The 19,328-nt window shown below is 34.6% G+C and overlaps 6 protein-coding genes and 1 non-coding gene across 8 annotated transcripts; 4 read left to right on the forward strand and 3 right to left on the reverse strand.

The window, feature by feature from the left end:
• The first annotated feature begins 110 nt into the window (after positions 1-110).
• Positions 111-4,199, forward strand: LOC128886945 (FAS-associated factor 2). The gene is made up of 8 exons (XM_054142236.1): positions 111-491; positions 588-668; positions 923-1,148; positions 1,253-1,439; positions 1,522-1,695; positions 1,790-1,885; positions 2,086-2,398; positions 2,467-4,199. The coding sequence occupies exons 1-8, from the start codon at positions 429-431 to the stop codon at positions 2,629-2,631; spliced, it is 1,305 nt and encodes a 434-aa protein (XP_053998211.1). The 5' UTR covers positions 111-428; the 3' UTR covers positions 2,632-4,199.
• Positions 4,200-4,343: 144 nt separating this feature from the next.
• Positions 4,344-5,715, forward strand: LOC128886950 (uncharacterized). The gene is made up of 4 exons (XM_054142246.1): positions 4,344-4,590; positions 4,668-4,978; positions 5,259-5,505; positions 5,596-5,715. Exons 1-4 carry the CDS (start codon positions 4,520-4,522, stop codon positions 5,675-5,677), a joined length of 711 nt encoding a protein of 236 aa, XP_053998221.1. The 5' UTR covers positions 4,344-4,519; the 3' UTR covers positions 5,678-5,715.
• Positions 5,716-5,812: 97 nt separating this feature from the next.
• Positions 5,813-8,962, forward strand: LOC128886948 (uncharacterized). 2 transcript variants are annotated; one of them, XM_054142244.1, is made up of 3 exons: positions 5,813-6,300; positions 6,456-6,690; positions 8,823-8,962. In XM_054142244.1, exons 1-3 carry the CDS (start codon positions 5,944-5,946, stop codon positions 8,909-8,911), a joined length of 681 nt encoding a protein of 226 aa, XP_053998219.1. In that variant the 5' UTR covers positions 5,813-5,943; the 3' UTR covers positions 8,912-8,962. The 2 variants fall into 2 exon arrangements, with proteins under 2 accessions (XP_053998219.1, XP_053998218.1); XM_054142243.1 differs by lacking the exon at positions 8,823-8,962 and having other exon boundaries at positions 6,456-7,206.
• Positions 7,357-9,003, reverse strand: LOC128886951 (serine/threonine-protein kinase RIO3-like). The gene is made up of 5 exons (XM_054142247.1): positions 8,851-9,003; positions 8,436-8,556; positions 8,174-8,355; positions 8,013-8,116; positions 7,357-7,934 (listed from the first exon to the last, which is right to left on the reverse strand). The coding sequence occupies exons 2-5, from the start codon at positions 8,528-8,530 to the stop codon at positions 7,671-7,673; spliced, it is 645 nt and encodes a 214-aa protein (XP_053998222.1). The 5' UTR covers positions 8,531-8,556; positions 8,851-9,003; the 3' UTR covers positions 7,357-7,670.
• A 2,525-nt stretch (positions 9,004-11,528) lies between these two features.
• On the reverse strand, positions 11,529-13,894 carry LOC128886949 (odorant receptor 22a-like). The gene is made up of 8 exons (XM_054142245.1): positions 13,736-13,894; positions 13,547-13,664; positions 12,856-13,117; positions 12,331-12,441; positions 12,152-12,242; positions 11,946-12,082; positions 11,721-11,853; positions 11,529-11,632 (listed from the first exon to the last, which is right to left on the reverse strand). The coding sequence occupies exons 1-8, from the start codon at positions 13,802-13,804 to the stop codon at positions 11,579-11,581; spliced, it is 975 nt and encodes a 324-aa protein (XP_053998220.1). The 5' UTR covers positions 13,805-13,894; the 3' UTR covers positions 11,529-11,578.
• Positions 13,895-15,404: 1,510 nt separating this feature from the next.
• On the forward strand, positions 15,405-15,477 carry Trnar-acg (transfer RNA arginine (anticodon ACG)). Its single transcript has one exon. It is a non-coding gene; the product is annotated as a tRNA-Arg (tRNA).
• Positions 15,478-15,989: 512 nt separating this feature from the next.
• On the reverse strand, positions 15,990-18,762 carry LOC128886947 (odorant receptor 4-like). Its single transcript, XM_054142242.1, has 10 exons — positions 18,628-18,762; positions 18,363-18,532; positions 18,170-18,295; positions 17,981-18,098; positions 17,292-17,553; positions 16,764-16,874; positions 16,585-16,675; positions 16,379-16,515; positions 16,154-16,286; positions 15,990-16,065 (listed from the first exon to the last, which is right to left on the reverse strand). Exons 1-10 carry the CDS (start codon positions 18,638-18,640, stop codon positions 16,012-16,014), a joined length of 1,215 nt encoding a protein of 404 aa, XP_053998217.1. The 5' UTR covers positions 18,641-18,762; the 3' UTR covers positions 15,990-16,011.
• Positions 18,763-19,328: the final 566 nt, after the last annotated feature.

Raw genomic sequence — 19,328 nt, forward strand, 5'->3', positions numbered from 1 at the left:
CGTTATTGGTTGCTAGCAAAAATAACATTCTACCAATCGCGGGACGTGGAAACCGTTGACTGTCGTTTCGCCAATGCACGTAGTTGACGTCACTTAAAATCGTGCCGCATGAAATAGAACCTTGAAACTGTAAATTATCGTTAAAAAAGACATGACACCGAAAACATCTTTCATTCTACAGAGCGATGAGACAAAACATACCGCGATGATAATGAATAGAGATCCGTAAATTGGTGGTCGCAGGCGCTTGAGGTTAAATCATTCTGGATATCACGCTTCAAATGCTAGCTCAGTTTCATCGTAATTTCGCATGAGTGCCTGACTTTTTTATCAGCTGATGTATTCAGTGTTGTTCGGTAGTACTGCGTGACTAAACAATTGCTGAGGGAATTTCTAGTCGTTCAACGTGTATATTCTAGTCGTTCGATATGGCAGAATTCGCGTTAAACGAACTTAGCGGCGAACAGACTGAGAAGGTTCTGCAGCTCCAGGTAATTCAGTGATTTTACGTGCCATATCTTTTTTGTTGAACTCCGTGCTCGATTCCTTGAAGTCATGATGAAGCAACATCATTTTGTTTCTTTCAGGATTTGACTGGTATTGAAGACATGTCGATCTGCAGAGATGTTTTACAAAGGCATCATTGGAATTTAGAGGTTGCTGTACAGGTAGAGATCTTTTATTGTGTATTTATTGGTAGCAACTGTTTATAATCGTTTTTCAAAACACCACTTGTACATTTTTAAAATCTTTGGAAGTGATCGACATGCCAGTGCAGTTTTTGTATATGAATATCAAATAATTATACTTTCGTAATATGTACACACTGATTGTGCAATAGAGCTGTTAATACAATCTCAAGGATTCTATATTTATTATATAGAATCTATATACATTAAATGTATTTGTCTTTTGTACTTAGGAACAATTAAACTTGTATGAAGGACGGCCATCAATGTTTGCTCAAGATTCACGGTCAAGACCACCACAAGTTGTCGATGATAGCAGTTCTAGAATATATTTTCATTATTCTGGAAGTTCTAGTGGCAGTGGTAGTTATTTATGGTACATCTTTTATTTTTGTTACGAAAGATTGATCAGTACCCTACAGCTACTTCTTTCAATATTTAGAGGAAATGCTAGACCTGGTAAGTTTTAATTTTGCACAGGTTCATTGAATTGTGATTAAAATCATGTTTGTTATACCTCAAAAATTTTACAAGTCAAATTTATGTATCAATTATATTTAAAGTGTCCTCTGATCCAGTCGAAGATGTAATTAACTTCATTCGATCATACGAAGAACGTTATGGTAGTAGTCATCCTGTATTTTACCAAGGTTCTTACAGCCAGGCACTTTCTGATGCAAAACAAGAATTGAGATTTTTATTGGTATATCTACATAAAGATGAAGCTCAGGACATTGATAAGTGGTGCAGGTAATTGTTTAGCATGTTTATGGAAGATTATAATAAATTTTTTATCTGTATAAGTAACTGAAACTTATCTTTACATGTACAGAAATACATTAGGTAATTCTGAAGTTGTCCGATTCATAAACACACGCACTTTGTTTTGGGCATGTAACGTGCAATCCGGCGAAGGCTACAAAGTAGCAGAAGCCCTTAGACCTGGGTCTTATCCTTTTCTGGCCACAATTGTTTTGAAAGACAACAAAATGACAATAGTCGGCCGGTATGTAATGTGATTTATATATGTATCTTTATCTAATAATTTGTTCTTTAACAAAGGCAGTATAACTTACTGAATTGATTTATCTGTATTGTAGAATGGAGGGTAAACCGTCTCCTTCTGATCTAATATCTCGTTTGCAAGCAATTATAGATCACAATGAAATTAATTTAATACAAACACGCCAAGATAGGTAAAATATATTTAATTAAATATTATTTTTTGATTGTGGAAAGAAATAAGCTAATATTTCAATATTAAAAGAATAATGATTATAAGAGCATTAATAATGGCTTATTAATTTCAAATATTTTTAAGTTTGATTTTTACTTTGATTTATGCTAAATGTACTTCCAAAGAACTTCTACTTAAATGTAAATTTGTTTAATACAGGGCGGAACGTAGTGCTGCTCAGTCACTGCGTCAGCAACAAGACCAAGCATATGAAGAGTCGTTACGCGCTGATCAAGAAAAGGATCGTAAAAGGGAAGAGGAACGAAGAGCGCGCGAGGAGCAAGAGGCTAGAGAGAGAGAGGAATTAAATGCACAAGAATTAGAAATTCAACGCATTCGTCGTGAAAAAGAGCTTACCATTCGTAAAGTACCCTTTGAACCAGAGCCTAGTAATCCTAATGCTTGTCATCTTCAAATTAAGCTTGGGGAGAGGACAATGATTCGACGTTTTCTCATGTCTGACACGATAGAAGTAAATTGATTATTTATTCGAACCGATTAATCTCACACTATTACAATTAATACATTCTTCCTTTACAGGATGTATATCATTGGATATTTAGTCAACCGGATTCTCCAACAAGTTTCGAAATAACTACAAGCTACCCGAAGAGAATTTTGTACCCGTGCAGGGAAATCTCAACATTATCGAAAGCCGGATTAACTCATAGAGAAGTTCTTCATGTTAACGACTTAGACGATTAACCTCTATTGATCTTTCAGTACTTCATTCTTTGTGTTTAAGTATCATTCCACGGACAAAAATGATACTGTCGTAAGAGACATTTATCAAAAGATAATATATATATATATATATACATAAAAAATATGTATATATTTGATACATTCAAATATTGAACGTGAAGTGTAGTTCAATATCGGAAGTGCAGTTGTAAAACGGGTCTGTAAAACAAATCAGAGGAAAAAAGGAATGAAAAACCGTCTGTTGTGTTGCATCTTCTGTGTAGAACAACCGTATCAGCTATTAATTAGTACATTTCTCGTGTACTGCGAATAACACGTTCATTAAAAGTACACATTAAATAGAAAAAGAGCAGATTTCGTTTTAGAAACAAAAAAAAACTTTATATATATATAAGTACGACTACACAAAAGCTGTACACCAAACATTTATTATACTCGTCTTAATACATCGTAGCTTAAACAAATCATGTAATAAGCTGACTATGAAGCGTAGGTAATTTATAAGATAGATGAACGGACGATGCAGTAGTTATAATTAAAGTACAGATTTAATATGGTGTTTGCAATTTTCTTAGAATTGGAGTCACGTTGTGTTGATTTGAATCTGTACTTTAAATGTAACCGATGGAAATATTTCTAGCAAATGTGGTTCCTTCTGCATTTTACCGTCTATGCAATTCTGGTCAGTCTTATTGGAAATGCTGTTAGATATAACGAAAGAACGAAATCGCAATAGATTTACCGGACACATTAAACTATACGCGACGATACAAATTTCTGTATCAGAAAGAACGAAGTTAAAAGATAATGTTTATTCTAGATGATAATCCGATTGTTTTCGTATATCGCGATCTTGTGATGACTCGCGGAATGACGATTATATTTCTTTCTTTGAGCGAAGTATTTTAGTTTTATGTAATCAAAAACTAAATGAATTACATTGTAACGTCTTTGGTTTTAGGCGGAAAAGAGCGGTTATCAATCTCTGTTCAGGTAATGTATGTTACTTTATTTGTGGGATACAAGGAAATCGTTTAACATGTAAGAGTTGAATTGATTTTAATTGGTATTATAAGCGTTGGGATGTTAGAAATTATCCGTAATTTTCTAAATATTAGCTTGAAACGTTCACGAATTATCATTTCTTTTGATGCAATATTTTTTCTGTATAAAAGAAAATTAACAAAAAACAAAAAACAAAAAAAAACTGAACAACAAAGTAAGTGTCACTTACAAATTTTGTATTGCTCCTTCTAAATGTTCTATAGAATAATATAAAATATTCAAGAGCAATCCATAGCATTTATACATACATGTATACATATGCATATATAAATCGTTTGATAAAACACGGATCTGTGCGATGCATCAGATTTGTTGACCATTAAATGTAAACTTTTGTATACACATTTTGTGATCTAGTTTTGATACATCTTTATTTTCCTTTAGATACACACTTCTGTATATACCTAAAAACGGTCAGGCATTTAGTGCCAGTGTCTGATGCTGGATATTGCTAACTTTTTGTTATAATTTAATGCTTAAATAAATATATTTCAATATATAAACATATGGTTTGTATGCATATCTTATTGTCTGATTAACTGCATTGTTAATAAGATTGTGTAACTTTCATATTGCTAATGCCAAGCATCAGATGCAAGCATATCTCCTGGGTAAATTGCAACCAAGCAATTGCTTGGAGCAAATAATTAGACAAAATACAATCAAATTCACATACACACGGAATAGAAAACAGAATCGTTCTTGTTTCTCCTTTACACGGACAATCGTAGCAGGCTGTATCAATCACCATTTGTCAACAGGCTTTAGTCAATTGACAAAATGATCCACTGAAGCGCCATATTGCTCATAGACATTATTAAAAATGTTTATCTATTTGGTAGCTTTTGTGGCTACGTTATTTATTATTTTTGGACTCGTACACGTCAGGTGTCTGTAAGTGATAGTGAATACTTCCCCTTTAAATACATTTCCAGTATTTCCATGCAATCAAACAAACTCTGTGGTTCTAGAAACGATTGGCTACGATCATCGATTTGTTCTTCTCTGCGTAATGGGTTGTTTCGTCGCTCAGAAATCGAGGCGTCGTTCAATAACGAAGATCTCGAGTCCACTTTCACATCTGAAAGATCTCTGACCGAAACCGGCGAAGTAAGAGAGTTTGACGATTTCTTGACACAAAGGGCAATGTTCAGCAATAAAGAACGATTATCGGACGTACTCCTGGCCGAAACTGGAAACAACTCGAGAAATTTGAATCAACCGCGGTATTCCTTCGAGGATATACTTTCAGGCGAGAGGGACAGAGATTTTGGAATACCTGGTATTTACAAACGTTTGTTCTCTTTTCAAAAACTGTACATATTATCTAAAAAATTACGATTTATTTTAAGAAATAATAAGACTTTTATAAATACAAATGTATATGCACTGGCACAACATTGTGTATTAATACAATTGTTATGTAATCAAATGGGAATTGGCTTTTTTGGGAAGAGAAAATCTTTGAAAGCATTTTTGTCTATGGCTAAAAGCAAATCAGTTATTTAGGGTGGCCTATTTTAATTGTCTCGAAGGAAAAGAATTAATGTCGTGTTCTGTAGCCACTAGGGCTTTGCAACTGGGAACTACGAAGGACGATAGTATCAGGGCTACAAAACAGGAGGGAAATGAAAATATATTCGAGTCTCTGAAGAGTTCGATAGAAAGAAGTACCAATCCGTCGTCCCGATTGAATACCAGTCAAATATACAATCTAATTTTGAAAGAAACTCTCAAGGACAAGGCGGCGAGACAGAAGCTCCTTGAGAATGAGAAGAGCAAGTTCAACGAATCGTTGCCGAATAAATTGTATGACATTGATACAGTAGTTAGAAAAATTAATCTTTCATCGATTCTTTAAATTGTTCACGATAGAAATTGCCCTGTCTTCGATTACAGAGTGGAGCACCTTCCTTCTCGATCCGAGAACAGATCTGAACGCGAAGATGATACCAATAATACAGCAAAATCTGATAATTAAACGTTAAAAATAAAATTGTTTTGCATTTATTACATTTATTCACTGTTATTACATTTATTCACTGTAAAACAGTATGGACGAGATTACTTCAAATTTGATGCATCGGTTGAATATGTTTCCCAATGTCACCGTTCTCAGATGTAGAGTGCGCTTTAGAACAATTCGTCTTTTTACGCAGACGGTCCTGAATGCTTGAATTTCATTGAATTTGACATGTTTGCTTGTGTATAGTCGTGTTTACATTGCCAAAGGTTTTCCTGCACACAATGACAAAAACGTCAAAGAAGTGGTCATCGGAACGCATAATAAAGTTTTTGGAAGCATACGAACAATATCCATGCCTGTGGAACCACAAACTTCCATCGTATAAAGATAAAAGTAAAAGAGATGAAGCATTGAGAAAAATTGTTGAGGTTATGTCTGATCCTGAATTGAACGTAAACTCTGCAAAAGCCAAAATACGCAGTATTCGAAATGCCTATACATTAGAGCATCATAAAGTTTTAAAATCTTACAAAAATGGAATATCTGGAGACATATACAAACCAACGGTATGTTGGTTTTCTGTAGCTGATCGATTTCTGAAAGGAATTGTGGAAACAAGAGATACAAAGAATGCTTCGGCAAGTGTTTATACAGTTATTTATATTACGTAATATAAAAATAATTCAAATTGCTTCTTTCTGTCATGGTATTCTTTCTGTTAGACCAATTATGCTTGTCTAAAAAATATTAAAACATTGATATTAGAACGTAGCTTGCGTCTAATGTTGTTTAGGAATTGCCAGAGTTACGTGGATTACAAGGACATATTGAAGAAGGTCATGAAAATGAGGGAAATGAAACTTCTTTTCAAAATCATTATCATTTCGAGGTGGAAGAGACTGCAGCAGATAATCATACTGTCCATTCACTTGCATCATCCACTTCAAATCAATCAATCAAAGATCCTCAAAAGATAATAGCAAAAAGAAAATTTATGAATAATAAGCAAGATCACCCTTATAAACAAGGTAAATTTAGCAATATAGATGCTGTTGTTCAAGCAGTCAATACTTTGCAAGACATAGCACGAAAAGCAGATGCTCTTCAACCAGCAGTCGATGAATTTGAAGCCTTTGGGAAATCTGTTGCCGCTCATTTGAGACAACTTCCTATAACCATTGCTTTAGAGTGCCAGTGTGACATATTACACTACTTAGTTCAGAAAAGATTAGGCCAAAGAGCCTCATTTACAACTATGGTACCACCTTCACAATATTCTCATTTGGTTTCACCTTCGTATTCTTCACCAACTACCTCAACCTCAACTTCATGCTCCTATTTAATAGAAGACACATCTACAAACAATGTCATTCAACCATCGACAGATGGACAACAGTCTAGCATCAGTGACTATGAAAGTAAACATACTGTTCCAAAGCTTGAGATAATGTGAATCATGTCAGTTTCACATGTTGTAAGTTGAAATTGTAAATGATACATAAATGAATTATTACTCATATTGTACACTTGTATGAAAAGAAAATTAAGAGCGTATATAAATCGTGGATGGGCACATGTATGTGTGTGTGTGTGTGTATATATATATACGTACATGTGATGTACTGTATATTAGTTTTCTATAGATTTAGAAAGCACCTGTTTCAAAGAAGTAGGTGGCATAAAGGTAGAGTGGATTTATTTATTGAAAACACCATTTCGGTTGTTTATTTTTGAAGTCTCGTATTACAATATAGTAACGTCGACATTTTTACAGCATTTAATAAAGTCTTAATGTCAAAAATAATTATATTTCAATACTTCCAATACTAGCTCTTTCTCTGGGATTCAGTACTTAGCACACAGCAAAAAAATCTATATAACAATGAATATTTTTCCTGAATTTAAATTATACGGAAATTCTTGTAAAAATCGTATGCAATTAAATGTATTGAACAAATTTAAACATGTTTTTAAAGAGTTATTTACATGGACAAGATACTTTATTGTTCTACTTTATATGTGGTCGTGCTTTGGCTTTTTGTCTGGAACACTGAGCATGACTATGGGCTCGTAAGCTGTTGAACACTTTATTATTTAATTTGACATCGAATCCTCCTGTGTCTCCTGTATGAATACCAGGAGGAAACTGTAGAACTCTACAGGCATTTATCCTTGAAGACATTAGCATGTCATGTTTTGTAACAATCTGAGATCCTTCACCTAGTTTCTTATATCCACTACGAGGAATTGAAGCATACTCTTTTTCTATACTCTAAAAAATATTAAACATATTCTTAGTGCTACATTTATAGATAAAAATTTATGTAATTGTACACTATGAAATGCTCACTACAAATCGATCAAAATCCCTCTTTGTATCTTCAATATCTGTACTATCTTTCTCATCTTGATCGTTTGACAAAGACATTCGGTAGTTTGTGTAGGTAATATTAACTATAAAAAGCAAAAAACTTCAAATTCATCATATGAATAATTAAAGATCACCATTACCTTTAGAATCGCGATTGAACTTTTCTTCTGTACGTTTCAGCATTAAATCATGCTGCTTGTTGTATTGGTCTTGCAACATGTGTGCAATCACTTCGTCACTGTCTGTGTCATTGATTTCAAATATTGTGCAATCTTGAATATTTACATCTTTTGCTGGTTCAACCTTACACTTCCTTAGTTCTCTGTCAATGGATATAATTCTTATTTTATAACTATACTTAGAACAGAATTGATGTACTTAAATTAATTGTTTGTTGCTTACTTTTCTTGTAAACTGTTTGCAAGTTGTTCAGAAGCTATCTCTAATAAACTGACTGGTCCTTCTATTGGTTGGATTTTGGCCCACGGAGTCGACATTTTTAACAATAAATTAAATTACGCGTCTAGAAAAAAGTGCTATAAAGTATACGTTGAAAGTATTTTTTATTACTGATCGTACCCAAGTCAAAAACGATTTTAAGCGATTACATACACAATTTTTAAATGAAATTATTTTTTCAAAATTTTCTCGATTCGTTTTAATAAAATTCTTACAATTTTGTTAGATTGTTTAGTTGACAATTTCTTTTCTAGTAATTTACGACTCATTCAATCACGTAAATGTCATTACAAGATTATTCAAGTCAAATTCACCATTTTTTGTTAATAGAACAAAACAAGAAAGAAGTGGCACGTACCTTAAAACTACAAGAAGTAAATTGCAAAATTTGGAAGACTAGACAACTGATAAAAGTATGAGAAGGTTCTGAAATCTGAACAGACGAACAGAATACAATAGACTCTAATTCTAAACGAGAGTACACTCACACTAAAGGCAACTCAAGTACATTGAGGTGTACGACGTGAAGTTCAACCAATGTCAGTTTCCAACAATATCGATAAGCACTTTGTCCAACTTTACCTATATGAACAAGTAAGTACTTTTAGACAGCTTATGTATGTTTATGTCGTCAAAGGATAAGTAATGATAAGTATGTTTGAGAAACATGTTAAAACTACCAACAAAAAATAAAGGTACTACATTCGAGGTAAATTCAAAAATCCTGTTCTCTACTGTTATATTGACAAATAAAAGTAATACTTTCAACTATATGTGACATAAAAACACGCAAATTAATGTTTTGAAATAAATATTGAAATAAAAGGTTAATACATTTACGGTATAACAGCAAAGTTCTAAAGCTAAAATATTTACGTCGGTTAATTTAATTATAAATCGCGTGGTACATCAAGGTCTTAACCTAAAAAATATGGACAGACGAAGCTATATACAAATTCATTTTCTTTAGGAAACGAAACGATAATCATGGACATGCTCACAATTTCTTACAACTTTAACACAGTGTTTTCATGTGTCATGATTAAACGATTACTACCACCAATCATTTCATCTGAAAACCCGTAAATTGTAGAATAAACTCATTCCACTTAACAGGTGGTACTTTGACTTCTCGTTTTCCTTTTGCATGAAAAATTTCGAAAAAGGTTCTTCTTTGTTAATGCTGTATTTAGAGATCTAAGAGGTTTTTTAAATAATAGTATTTGAAGAATCTTATAGTTTTATTGTTTTATTTGCTTATGAAATTATCAACACCATGTATGCACATTATACGAACAGATAAAAATGTACTCTTTCATGAAGATACAAAACATCCAACAATCCTTCTACTGTAGATCAATAATGAAAGTAATTATGCTTACATTGAGAGTAACATAGCGAAATACGACATGCAGTTTTTAAAAGTCTTAAAATAAAAACGTTTTTGTTATTAATTCATAATTATGTCAGGATGTAAATACTTATTTATTTTCTTGTATTCATATTAGTACTTACCATTCCAAAATTTGCTATGTTCATTTTATAGAGTCCACCTGCAGTCAATTCGTATGGTTTGCTACATCTCATTTGTGTTGTGAGTAATATGAACTTTTCCTGTCACAACAGTTATAAAACTGGCATAATATAGTTAACCACTTATACTGTAGGTAATATGAAGCTAACGCAACTCGCTACCAGCACGTATAAAAAAAATTGTATTCATCTTCTTTGTATGACCAAATACTTTTTAAGCATTCTGTAGTTGGGAATGTCAAATACACCGCTTCCTCGTCTTTCGTTATTCCGAAGCTCTAAATATTCGTTATCTCGTTAGTTGACGTTCATGTAAAACCAGAACTGTGATTATTTTTTTAACAGCAAAACAATTTTTCTTCGTAATAAAAATTAAAGGGATACATTTTAGAAGGTGCCGAGTTTCTTGAAATTACATGTTTATTAAATTTTACACATGAAATGGCATATTGCGGCATCCAGGATAATTCTAAGAGAACTGCAGAAAGTAGAAAAGCACCAAATCCCGCGCAATACATGTCATTCAACGATTACATTTACGCACTATATCAAATTTTCATACAATTTATTCAAATATGATGAATCTTACCGATTGTTTTCATTTTTCTCACGTTAATTACCTCGATACCTTTGACAAAGTATTCGTCTCGACGTTGCGCCACAAAAACAATACACTAACTTTGCAAAGTACGAAGCTCCTTAACGGATCCTTTATACAAGAATCTTGTTCCGTATCCAGAGGATTATCCACTCGTCGTTGGTCTTCGCACTGAGTAACACTTCTTTACGAGTACAGAAGACTTCGACAAGTCATTGAAATCTTTTGGGGGGAAACGATTTTAAGGGTATCCCGTACATTTCTGATTGTGGGAACATTGAAATGTGAGCCACTGAGACCAATCATTTTCTTATCTACCTGATATTCGACCATAATTGGAAAAGGGTTGTAATGCACACCTGTCAATCGATCAGGTCACGTATGATGAAAATTGTAAGTCTATGTAGGAGAAAAAGCAATTATTCTGTCAGTCATATGGTAAATTATATTGTTGCCTGCATCTTGGAACCACTGTCGATAGAGATTGTAGACTTGTGTGAAAGACATATCAATCATCTTGTCAGAGGTAATGCGATGGGGGCTGATGATTCTCCATCATACCTTGTCTCGAAACGGTGAGTTATTTGGGAAGTTTCGACTCGCATATGCGATGGCATATCGAAATGGGTCTCAGAGGCGACGTTTGGAGAATGTAGGTAGAGATATGCAAAGAGAATGCAACTATAAAAGAATTTTTCGACTTGCTTTTGCACGTAGAATCTATTCTGCAGAAAAATCCACATTTATGTTAACACTGTACAAAGAATGAGAGGTTTTCCAAATAAAAGTGCTCGAAAGATCGTACAATTGAACGATTTTATTCACGTATAAAATTAATCAACAGCATGTACACGTAGAGATCGATAACAAAACTATCCCATTCAGACAGGAATTTACAATTTTATTCGGATACAGATCGACTAGTCCATTTGACGCGGATCGAAAATATAATTCATCATTCTTGCATAGAGAGCATCATTGTGAAATACGACATGCACGTTTTAAAAGTCTTTAAGTAAAAACATTATTGTTTTTAATTGGTAATCATATATCGAAATAATTACTCACTGTTTCGTTATCTTCGTATTATTACGCACCATTCCAAACGTTTCCACGTTCATTTTATACAGTCCACCTGCAGTTAATTCGTACGGTTCGTTGGCTCTCATTTGGATTATGAGAAGTATTTTTTGTATTTTCAGTGGTGCATTATACCATTCGGAGTCGTACCTATCGTAGCAGCCGCACGTGATTACGTTAATTTTCGTTGTACCTTTATTTTTAAAGTGGTCAGTTTTATTTTCTGCCGACTGAATACTCACAGGGTTCGTGCTAAATATATACTTTGATCAGCAATTAGCTGTCCAGGTACGCTGATGTAGAACAGATGAAAGTTTTGTCCTATGCAGAACATACCGAATCTCATTACTTGATCGAGTTCGCTCAAGTGCGTGGCAGCCTAACGAACAAAACCTAGATTCATTTAGAACTACATGTAAACAATACTATCGCAGACAGCTATTCTTACTTGAAAAGCTGTGACGCTGATACCGATCATGTTCATCCCAACCTGAAGTAAGAAGTTCTGTCGGTTCATATTGTCCAGAAACGCTGCGAATCTTCAATCATAATAAAAACAATTAATCAGCCGAAATGCATAAATTATTGAAACTATTCTTTCCAAATTTATAATTAATTGCTACAAACTCGAGTGCTTTGTTGTGCGCAACGACGCATTGACGGACTTCTTCAAATCCAATGTCTTCCGAAGCTATTTCTCTTTTACCCATATTTTCTGTCAGTTTTCTAATCTTACACCTGGACATTTAATTTAATTACAAATGATGTAATTGTGCGAATTGAATACTATGTCTAGTAGAAAGCGAAACTCATCTCTGCTCCACAGGGTATTTCGTTTAAGTCGGAATGTTTAAATAACTTGTGAAGGGATAAAGGGTTTTTGAAAAATATTTTCACAAGAATTATTTGGCACAAAGATGGATGTTATGTAAAGTAAATTATTTCTTCGTAAGTGGTCCAACAGGAGTGGATTAAAAACAAATAGATTTTCGAAAATGGAACCTTACATGGTTTCATACATTAAGATAACATTTGTATAGACACATTATAATAAATTATTTATTATAAGAGAAACTCTAAATTAGGGTTTGTAATCAGTAGATTTAAGCTATGCTAATCTAGCACCCGGTACATCTACTTATGTGTATTTACCCGCAAGCTGCAAACAATCCTGCAGCATGATGAGCTATGGTCATGTAGAAAGAATCAACACCGACTATCGGTAGCAGACACACAGCTGCAGTTATTGTCGCGTGCCAATACTTGAAATAAAAATACTCATCGTCGCCCACAAAATAGTAAGCTTTAAATACTGTCTGCCGTGGTCGGGTTTCGTTCAGCGGCATAATGACATCCAATGCGGGATTCAACATTGGAAGCAATACGAATAGTGTCAAAAAGAATAATAGGTTCCCTGAAAATTATTCGATAAACATGGTGTCCCATGTAACTGGAACAGGCTGTACACCTTAAACGGTTCGAAGTAAAAAAAAATGTTACGAGTATAAATTACATGGTGTTGGATGGTGCAGACATGCAACTAATTCTATGCACTTTCGTGCATTGGTGTATTAAAAAAATGCAACTACACTTTTGTTAAAAATGGAAACCTATATTTTTGACAACACAGATCGATGATGTTTCTTGTGCTCTGCATAAGAGTCTTATTATTAACATACATATGCCCTAAGCTTGTTCGTTATCCACCATCCGACACTATTTAACTGTCACTTATAACATTTGTTTCTACTCCCAACCGTTTAGGATGTACATCCCGTTCCAGTTGCGTGGGACACTCTATATATGTATACCTCACAAATAACAACACGTTAACGATGCTTACTCCTGTATAATAGGGCAATTGTACTTCCTGTTTTGGTCATATCTTCCAGAACGTGTAAATCACCGCCAAGCTCCAATATCTCCCAGTCTTTTTTCACGGAGACGTATAATTTCTGTAGCTACAACAATATCAACTCCTATCACTCTAACGCGTTCGATAAATTTCTCACGCAATAAAGAGTATACGTACGTCTTTTCTGTTGAGTTGGAGGCTCATTAATTTTATAATACTAACAATAGATGTAACTAGATGTGGCATACACTCTATGACTCCGTTCCAATCCTTCTCACGTGACGATACGTGTATTTGGAAACACTACCAAATTCCGCGTTTCAACTGTTTAATAACATTCTTTGATTTCTGAACCGGATGTTTTACTTACCGTAGGCAATATGTAACTAACGAGAATCCCAACTATTAGCGTTGTGATAAACTTGTTCACCAAATTCGACTGAGTTGGATATTGTCCCATAAGTATGAAATACGTTTTAAGCATTTTATAATAAGGTATTTGGAATGCACTTGGTTCTTTTTTCTTGTCACTCGGAGAAGCTGAATGTTAGGTATTATAATTATACACAATATATCATAATTGTATCATGTATTAATGGACGTAATTAATGTCCACCTTTTGCCAGTGGTCAGAATGTAGCTTTATATGTATAATCCATTTAAATATGAGAAATCATACCAGCTGATGTCATTTTTCTGACATAGATTCCTTTAAGATTTTTTAAGAGAATGCACCGTGGTAATGGAACAGTTCATATGCCCTTGCAGGGTGAGCTGCTTGTTCACAATCCTTTATGGATCCTGTTCCGCGTCGACGAGAGAACTATCGACTTACACTTGGCGCGGAGGAATACTTTTAAGAAAGTCACGGTACTTTAAAGATCTATTGAAGTAGAAATTGCGAGTAAGATTTTATTTCATGATTGTGCTTGATTATATTGAGCGTGTCGTTTACATTTTTTATTTCAAGAGGAAGACGCGTTCCGAACCTCCGTCATTTTCTTATCTACCTCTTCTCCGCCCGTAATTCGAGAAGGGTTGTTACGTACGTCGATCGATCACTTCATGCACGGTGCAAGTTTGTAGTCGTAGAAGAGAACATATTTACTCTGTCAGTCAAATGCTGAATTATACCTAGCTTGAATTTTGAAATCAACGCCGAAGGGGTGCAGACACGTGTTATAGACAGCGCGATACCACTCATTTTGTTAGAGTCAATTTCGTGGAGACGATACGACGCCACGTCTCCGTTTTGTGTTTAGTTTTTTATGTGGTCAGTCTGGACGAATGAATCGTGGTGCGTGTGTCACACCAAACGCATTCCACCCACTTTTCCGGAAAACGAAGACGCCAGTGTTTTGGTCAAGATTATTGACTAGTTTATTTTTCCGAAAGCGGGTTATTAAATACATTTGGTGTACGCGACTTTCGAAAGGTTTTTTGGAGTGTTATTCTGTTTACAGGAAATGGTCGTAGTTCTTCGTGATGAAGTGGCAGCGCGTAATGTCAGAGAGCAGATAATTGTATGTTTGACGTGCGTGATCTTTGAAAAGTTTTCGTATCTTGTGTATTAATAGAAAAATTTCTGGTAATAAGTTTCAGGATACTCGAAAGAACGTTTCTCAGTGTGTATGTCACAATTTTGTACATTTATAAGATCTTATTATAAATGAAGAATATTGATGCGAAGTTGAATGTACAAATGTTACATACAACTTCCTCTATCCATCGCAGATAGAAATCATATAATTTATAAAGAAAAATATTGCTACATCTGTAATATTTTGAATATAGTCATTTATTTATTGACAATGTCTACTGTAATTAAAACGCTCCGTCACAGATCGGTCCTGTGGCGCAACGGATAACGCGTCTGACTACGGATCAGAAGATTCCAGGTTCGAATCCTGGCAGGATCGGAACTTTTTTTTTTCATTCTTTCATCGTCATTTTTGTATTGCTTTGCTATTATTATCGCTTACAATTAGTCGAATACGATGATTCTTCAGCGACCATCTTCTCGATTGAAATATAATAAAACATTATATTAATACGTCAAAGAACTTGAGAAGAATGGTGTTTCACAGTTAGATCTTCGTTAAATTTTGTATAGGTCTCCTATTAGAATGTTAATTTTCATATTAAAATTCTTAAGAACATTTCTATTTGCTTTTCCACGTAGAATCTATTCTGTGGAAAATTTCCACATTTATGTTAACTCCCTGTACAAAAATTCGAGAGGTTTTTCAAATAAAAATGTTCGGAGGATCGTACAGTCGAATGGTTTTAGTTACACACAAATTTAATCAACAGCATCTACACACAGAGATCGTTATAACAAAACTATCCTACTCAGACACGAATTTATAATTTTATTCGGATGCAAATATACAATTGCATAGAGCCACGTATCGTCTAAGAGTCCATTTGACGCAGATCGAAAATATAATTCATCATTCTTGCATAGAGAGCATCATTGTGAAATACGACATGCACGTTTTAAAAGTCTTTAAGTAAAAACATTATTGTTTTTAATTGGTAATCATATATCGAAATAATAACTCACTGTTTCGTTATCTTCGTATTATTACGCACCATTCCAAACGTTTCTACGTTCATTTTATACAGTCCACCTGCAGTTAATTCGTACGGTTCGCTGGCTCTCATTTGGATTATGAGAAGTATTTTTTGTATTTTCACTGGTGCATTATACCATTCGGAGTCGTACCTATCGTAGCAGCCGCACGTGATTACGCTAATTTTCGTTGTACCTTTGTTTTTAAAGTGGTCAGTTTTATTTTCTGCCGACTGAATACTCACAGGGTTCGTGCTAAATATATACTTTGATCAGCAATTATCTGTCCAGGTACGCTGATGTAGAACAGATGAAAGTTTTGTCCTACGCAGAACATACCGAATCTCATTACTTGATCGAGTTCGCTCAAGTGCGTGGCAACCTAACGAACAAAACCTAGATTCATTTAGAACTACATGTAAACAATACTATCGCAGAAAGCTATTCATACTTGAAAAGCTGTGACGCTGATACCGATCATGTTCATCCCAACCTGAAGTAAGAAATTCTGTCGGTTCATATTGTCCAGAAACGCTGCGAATCTTCAATCATAATAAAAACAATTAATCAGCCGAAATGCATAAATTATTGAAACTATTCTTTCCAAATTTATAATTAATTGCTACAAACTCGAGTGCTTTGTTGTGCGCAACGATGCATTGACGGACTTCTTCAAATCCAATGTCTTCCGAAGCTATTTCTCTTTTACCCATATTTTCCGTCAGTTTTCTAATCTTACACCTGGACATTTAATTTGATTACAAATGATGTAATTGTGCGAATTGAATACTATGTCTAGTAGAAAGCGAAACTCATTTCTGCTCCACAGGGTATTTCGTTTAAGTCGGAATGTTTGAATAACTTGTGAAGGGATAAAGGGTTTTTAAAAAATATTTTCACAAGAATTATTTGGCACAAAGATGGATGTTATTATGTAAAGTAAATTATTTCTTCGTAAGTGGTCCAACAGGAGTGGATTAAAAACAAATAGATTTTCGAAAATGGAACCTTACATGGTTTCATACATTAAGATAACATTTGTATAGACACATTATAATAAATTATTTATTATAAGAGAAACTCTAAATTAGGGTTTGTAATCAGTAGATTTACGCTATGCTAATCTAGCACCCGGTACATCTACTTATGTGTATTTACCCGCAAGCTGCAAACAATCCTGCAGCATGATGAGCTATGGTCATGTAGAAAGAATCAACACCGACTATCGGTACCACACACACAGCTGCAGATATTGTCGCGTGCCAATACTTGAAATAAAAATACTCATCGTCGCCCACAAAATAGTAAGCTTTAAATACTGTCTGCCGTGGTCGGGTTTCGTTCAGCGGCATAATGATATCCAATGCGGGATTCAACATTGGAATCAATACGAATAGTGTCAAAAAGAATAATAAGTTACCTGAAAATTATTCGATAAACAGGGTGTCCCATGTAACTGGAACAGGCTGTACACCTGAACGATTCGGAGTAAAAAAAAATGTTACGAGTATAAATTACATGGTGTTGGATGGTGCAGAAATGCAACTAATTCTATGTACTTTCGTGCATTGGTGCATTAAAAAATGCAGCTACACTTTTTTTAAAACTGGAAACCTATATTTTTGACAACACAGATCGATGAAGTTTCTTGTGCTCTGCATAAGAGTCTTATTATTAACATACATATGCTCTAAACTTGTTCGTTATGCATCATCCGACATTATTTAACTTTTACTTATAACATTTTTTTCTACTCCCAACCGTTTAGGACGTACATCCCGTTCCAGTTGCGTGGAACACCCTGTATATGTATACCTCACAAATAACAACACGGTAAAGATGCTTACACCTGTATAAAAGGGCAATTGTACTTCCTGTTTTGGTCATATCTTTCAGAACGTGTAAATCACCGCTAAGCTCCAATATCTCCCAGTCTTTTTTCACGGAGACGTATAATTTTTGTAGCTACAACAATATCAACTCCTATCACTCTAACGCGTTCGATAAATTTCTCACGCAATAAAGAGTATACGTACGTCTTTTCTGTTGAGTTGGAGGCTCATTAATTTTATAATGCTAACAATAGATGTAACTAGATGTGGCATACACTCTATGACTCCGTTCCAATCCTTCTCACGTGACGATACGTGTATTTGGAAATACTACCAAATTCCACGTTTCAATTGTTTAATAACATTCTTTGATCTCTGAATAGGATGTTTTACTTACCGTAGGCAATATGTAACTAACGAGAATCCCAACTATTAGCGTTGTGATAAACTTGTTCACGAAATTCGACTGAGATGGATGTTGTCCCGTAAGTATGAAATACGTTTTAAGCATTTTATAATACGGAATTTGAAATGCATTCGCTTCTTGTGTCCTCTCACTCTGAAAAGCTGAATGTTAGGTATTATAATTATACACAATATATCATAATTGTATCATATATTAAGTGGAAAATATGTGAAAATGTAAATATGAGAAATCATACCAGCTGGTGTCATTTTTCTAACATAGATTCCTTTAAGATTTTTTAAGAGAATGCTCCGTGGTAATGGAACAGTTCAAATGCCCTTGCAGGGTGAGCTGCTTGTTCACAATCCTTTATGGAAGTATCCTGTTCAGCGTCGACGGGAGGACTATCGACTCATACTTTGCACGGAGGAATACTTTTTTAGGGATTCACGGTGTTTTAAAGATCGATTGAAGTAGACATTGCGTGTAAGATTCAATTTGATGATTATGCTTGATTATATTGAGCGTGTCGTTTACATTTTTTATTTCAAGAGGAAGACGCGTTCCGAACCTCCGTCATTTTCTTATCTACCTCTTATCCGCCCGTAATTCGAGAAGGGTTGTTACGTACGTCGATCGATCACTTCATGCACGGTGCAAGTTTGTAGTCGTAGAAGAGAACATATTTACTCTGTCAGTCAAATGCTTAATTATACGTTGCTTGAATTTTGAAATCAACGCCGATAGAATGTGCAGATACGTGTTATAGACAGCGCGATACCACTCATTTTGTTAGAGTCAATTTCGTGGAGACGATACGACGCCACGTCTCCGTTTTGTGTTTAGTTTTTTATGTGGTCAGTCTGGACGAATGAATCGTGGTGCGTGTGTCACACCAAACGCATTCCACCCACTTTTCCGGAAAACGAAGACGCCAGTGTTTTGGTCAAGATTATT

Source organism: Hylaeus anthracinus, unplaced genomic scaffold, assembly GCF_026225885.1.
Source record: "Hylaeus anthracinus isolate JK02 unplaced genomic scaffold, UHH_iyHylAnth1.0_haploid 11985, whole genome shotgun sequence".
In the NCBI taxonomy this organism is placed as follows: Eukaryota; Metazoa; Arthropoda; class Insecta; order Hymenoptera; family Colletidae; genus Hylaeus; species Hylaeus anthracinus.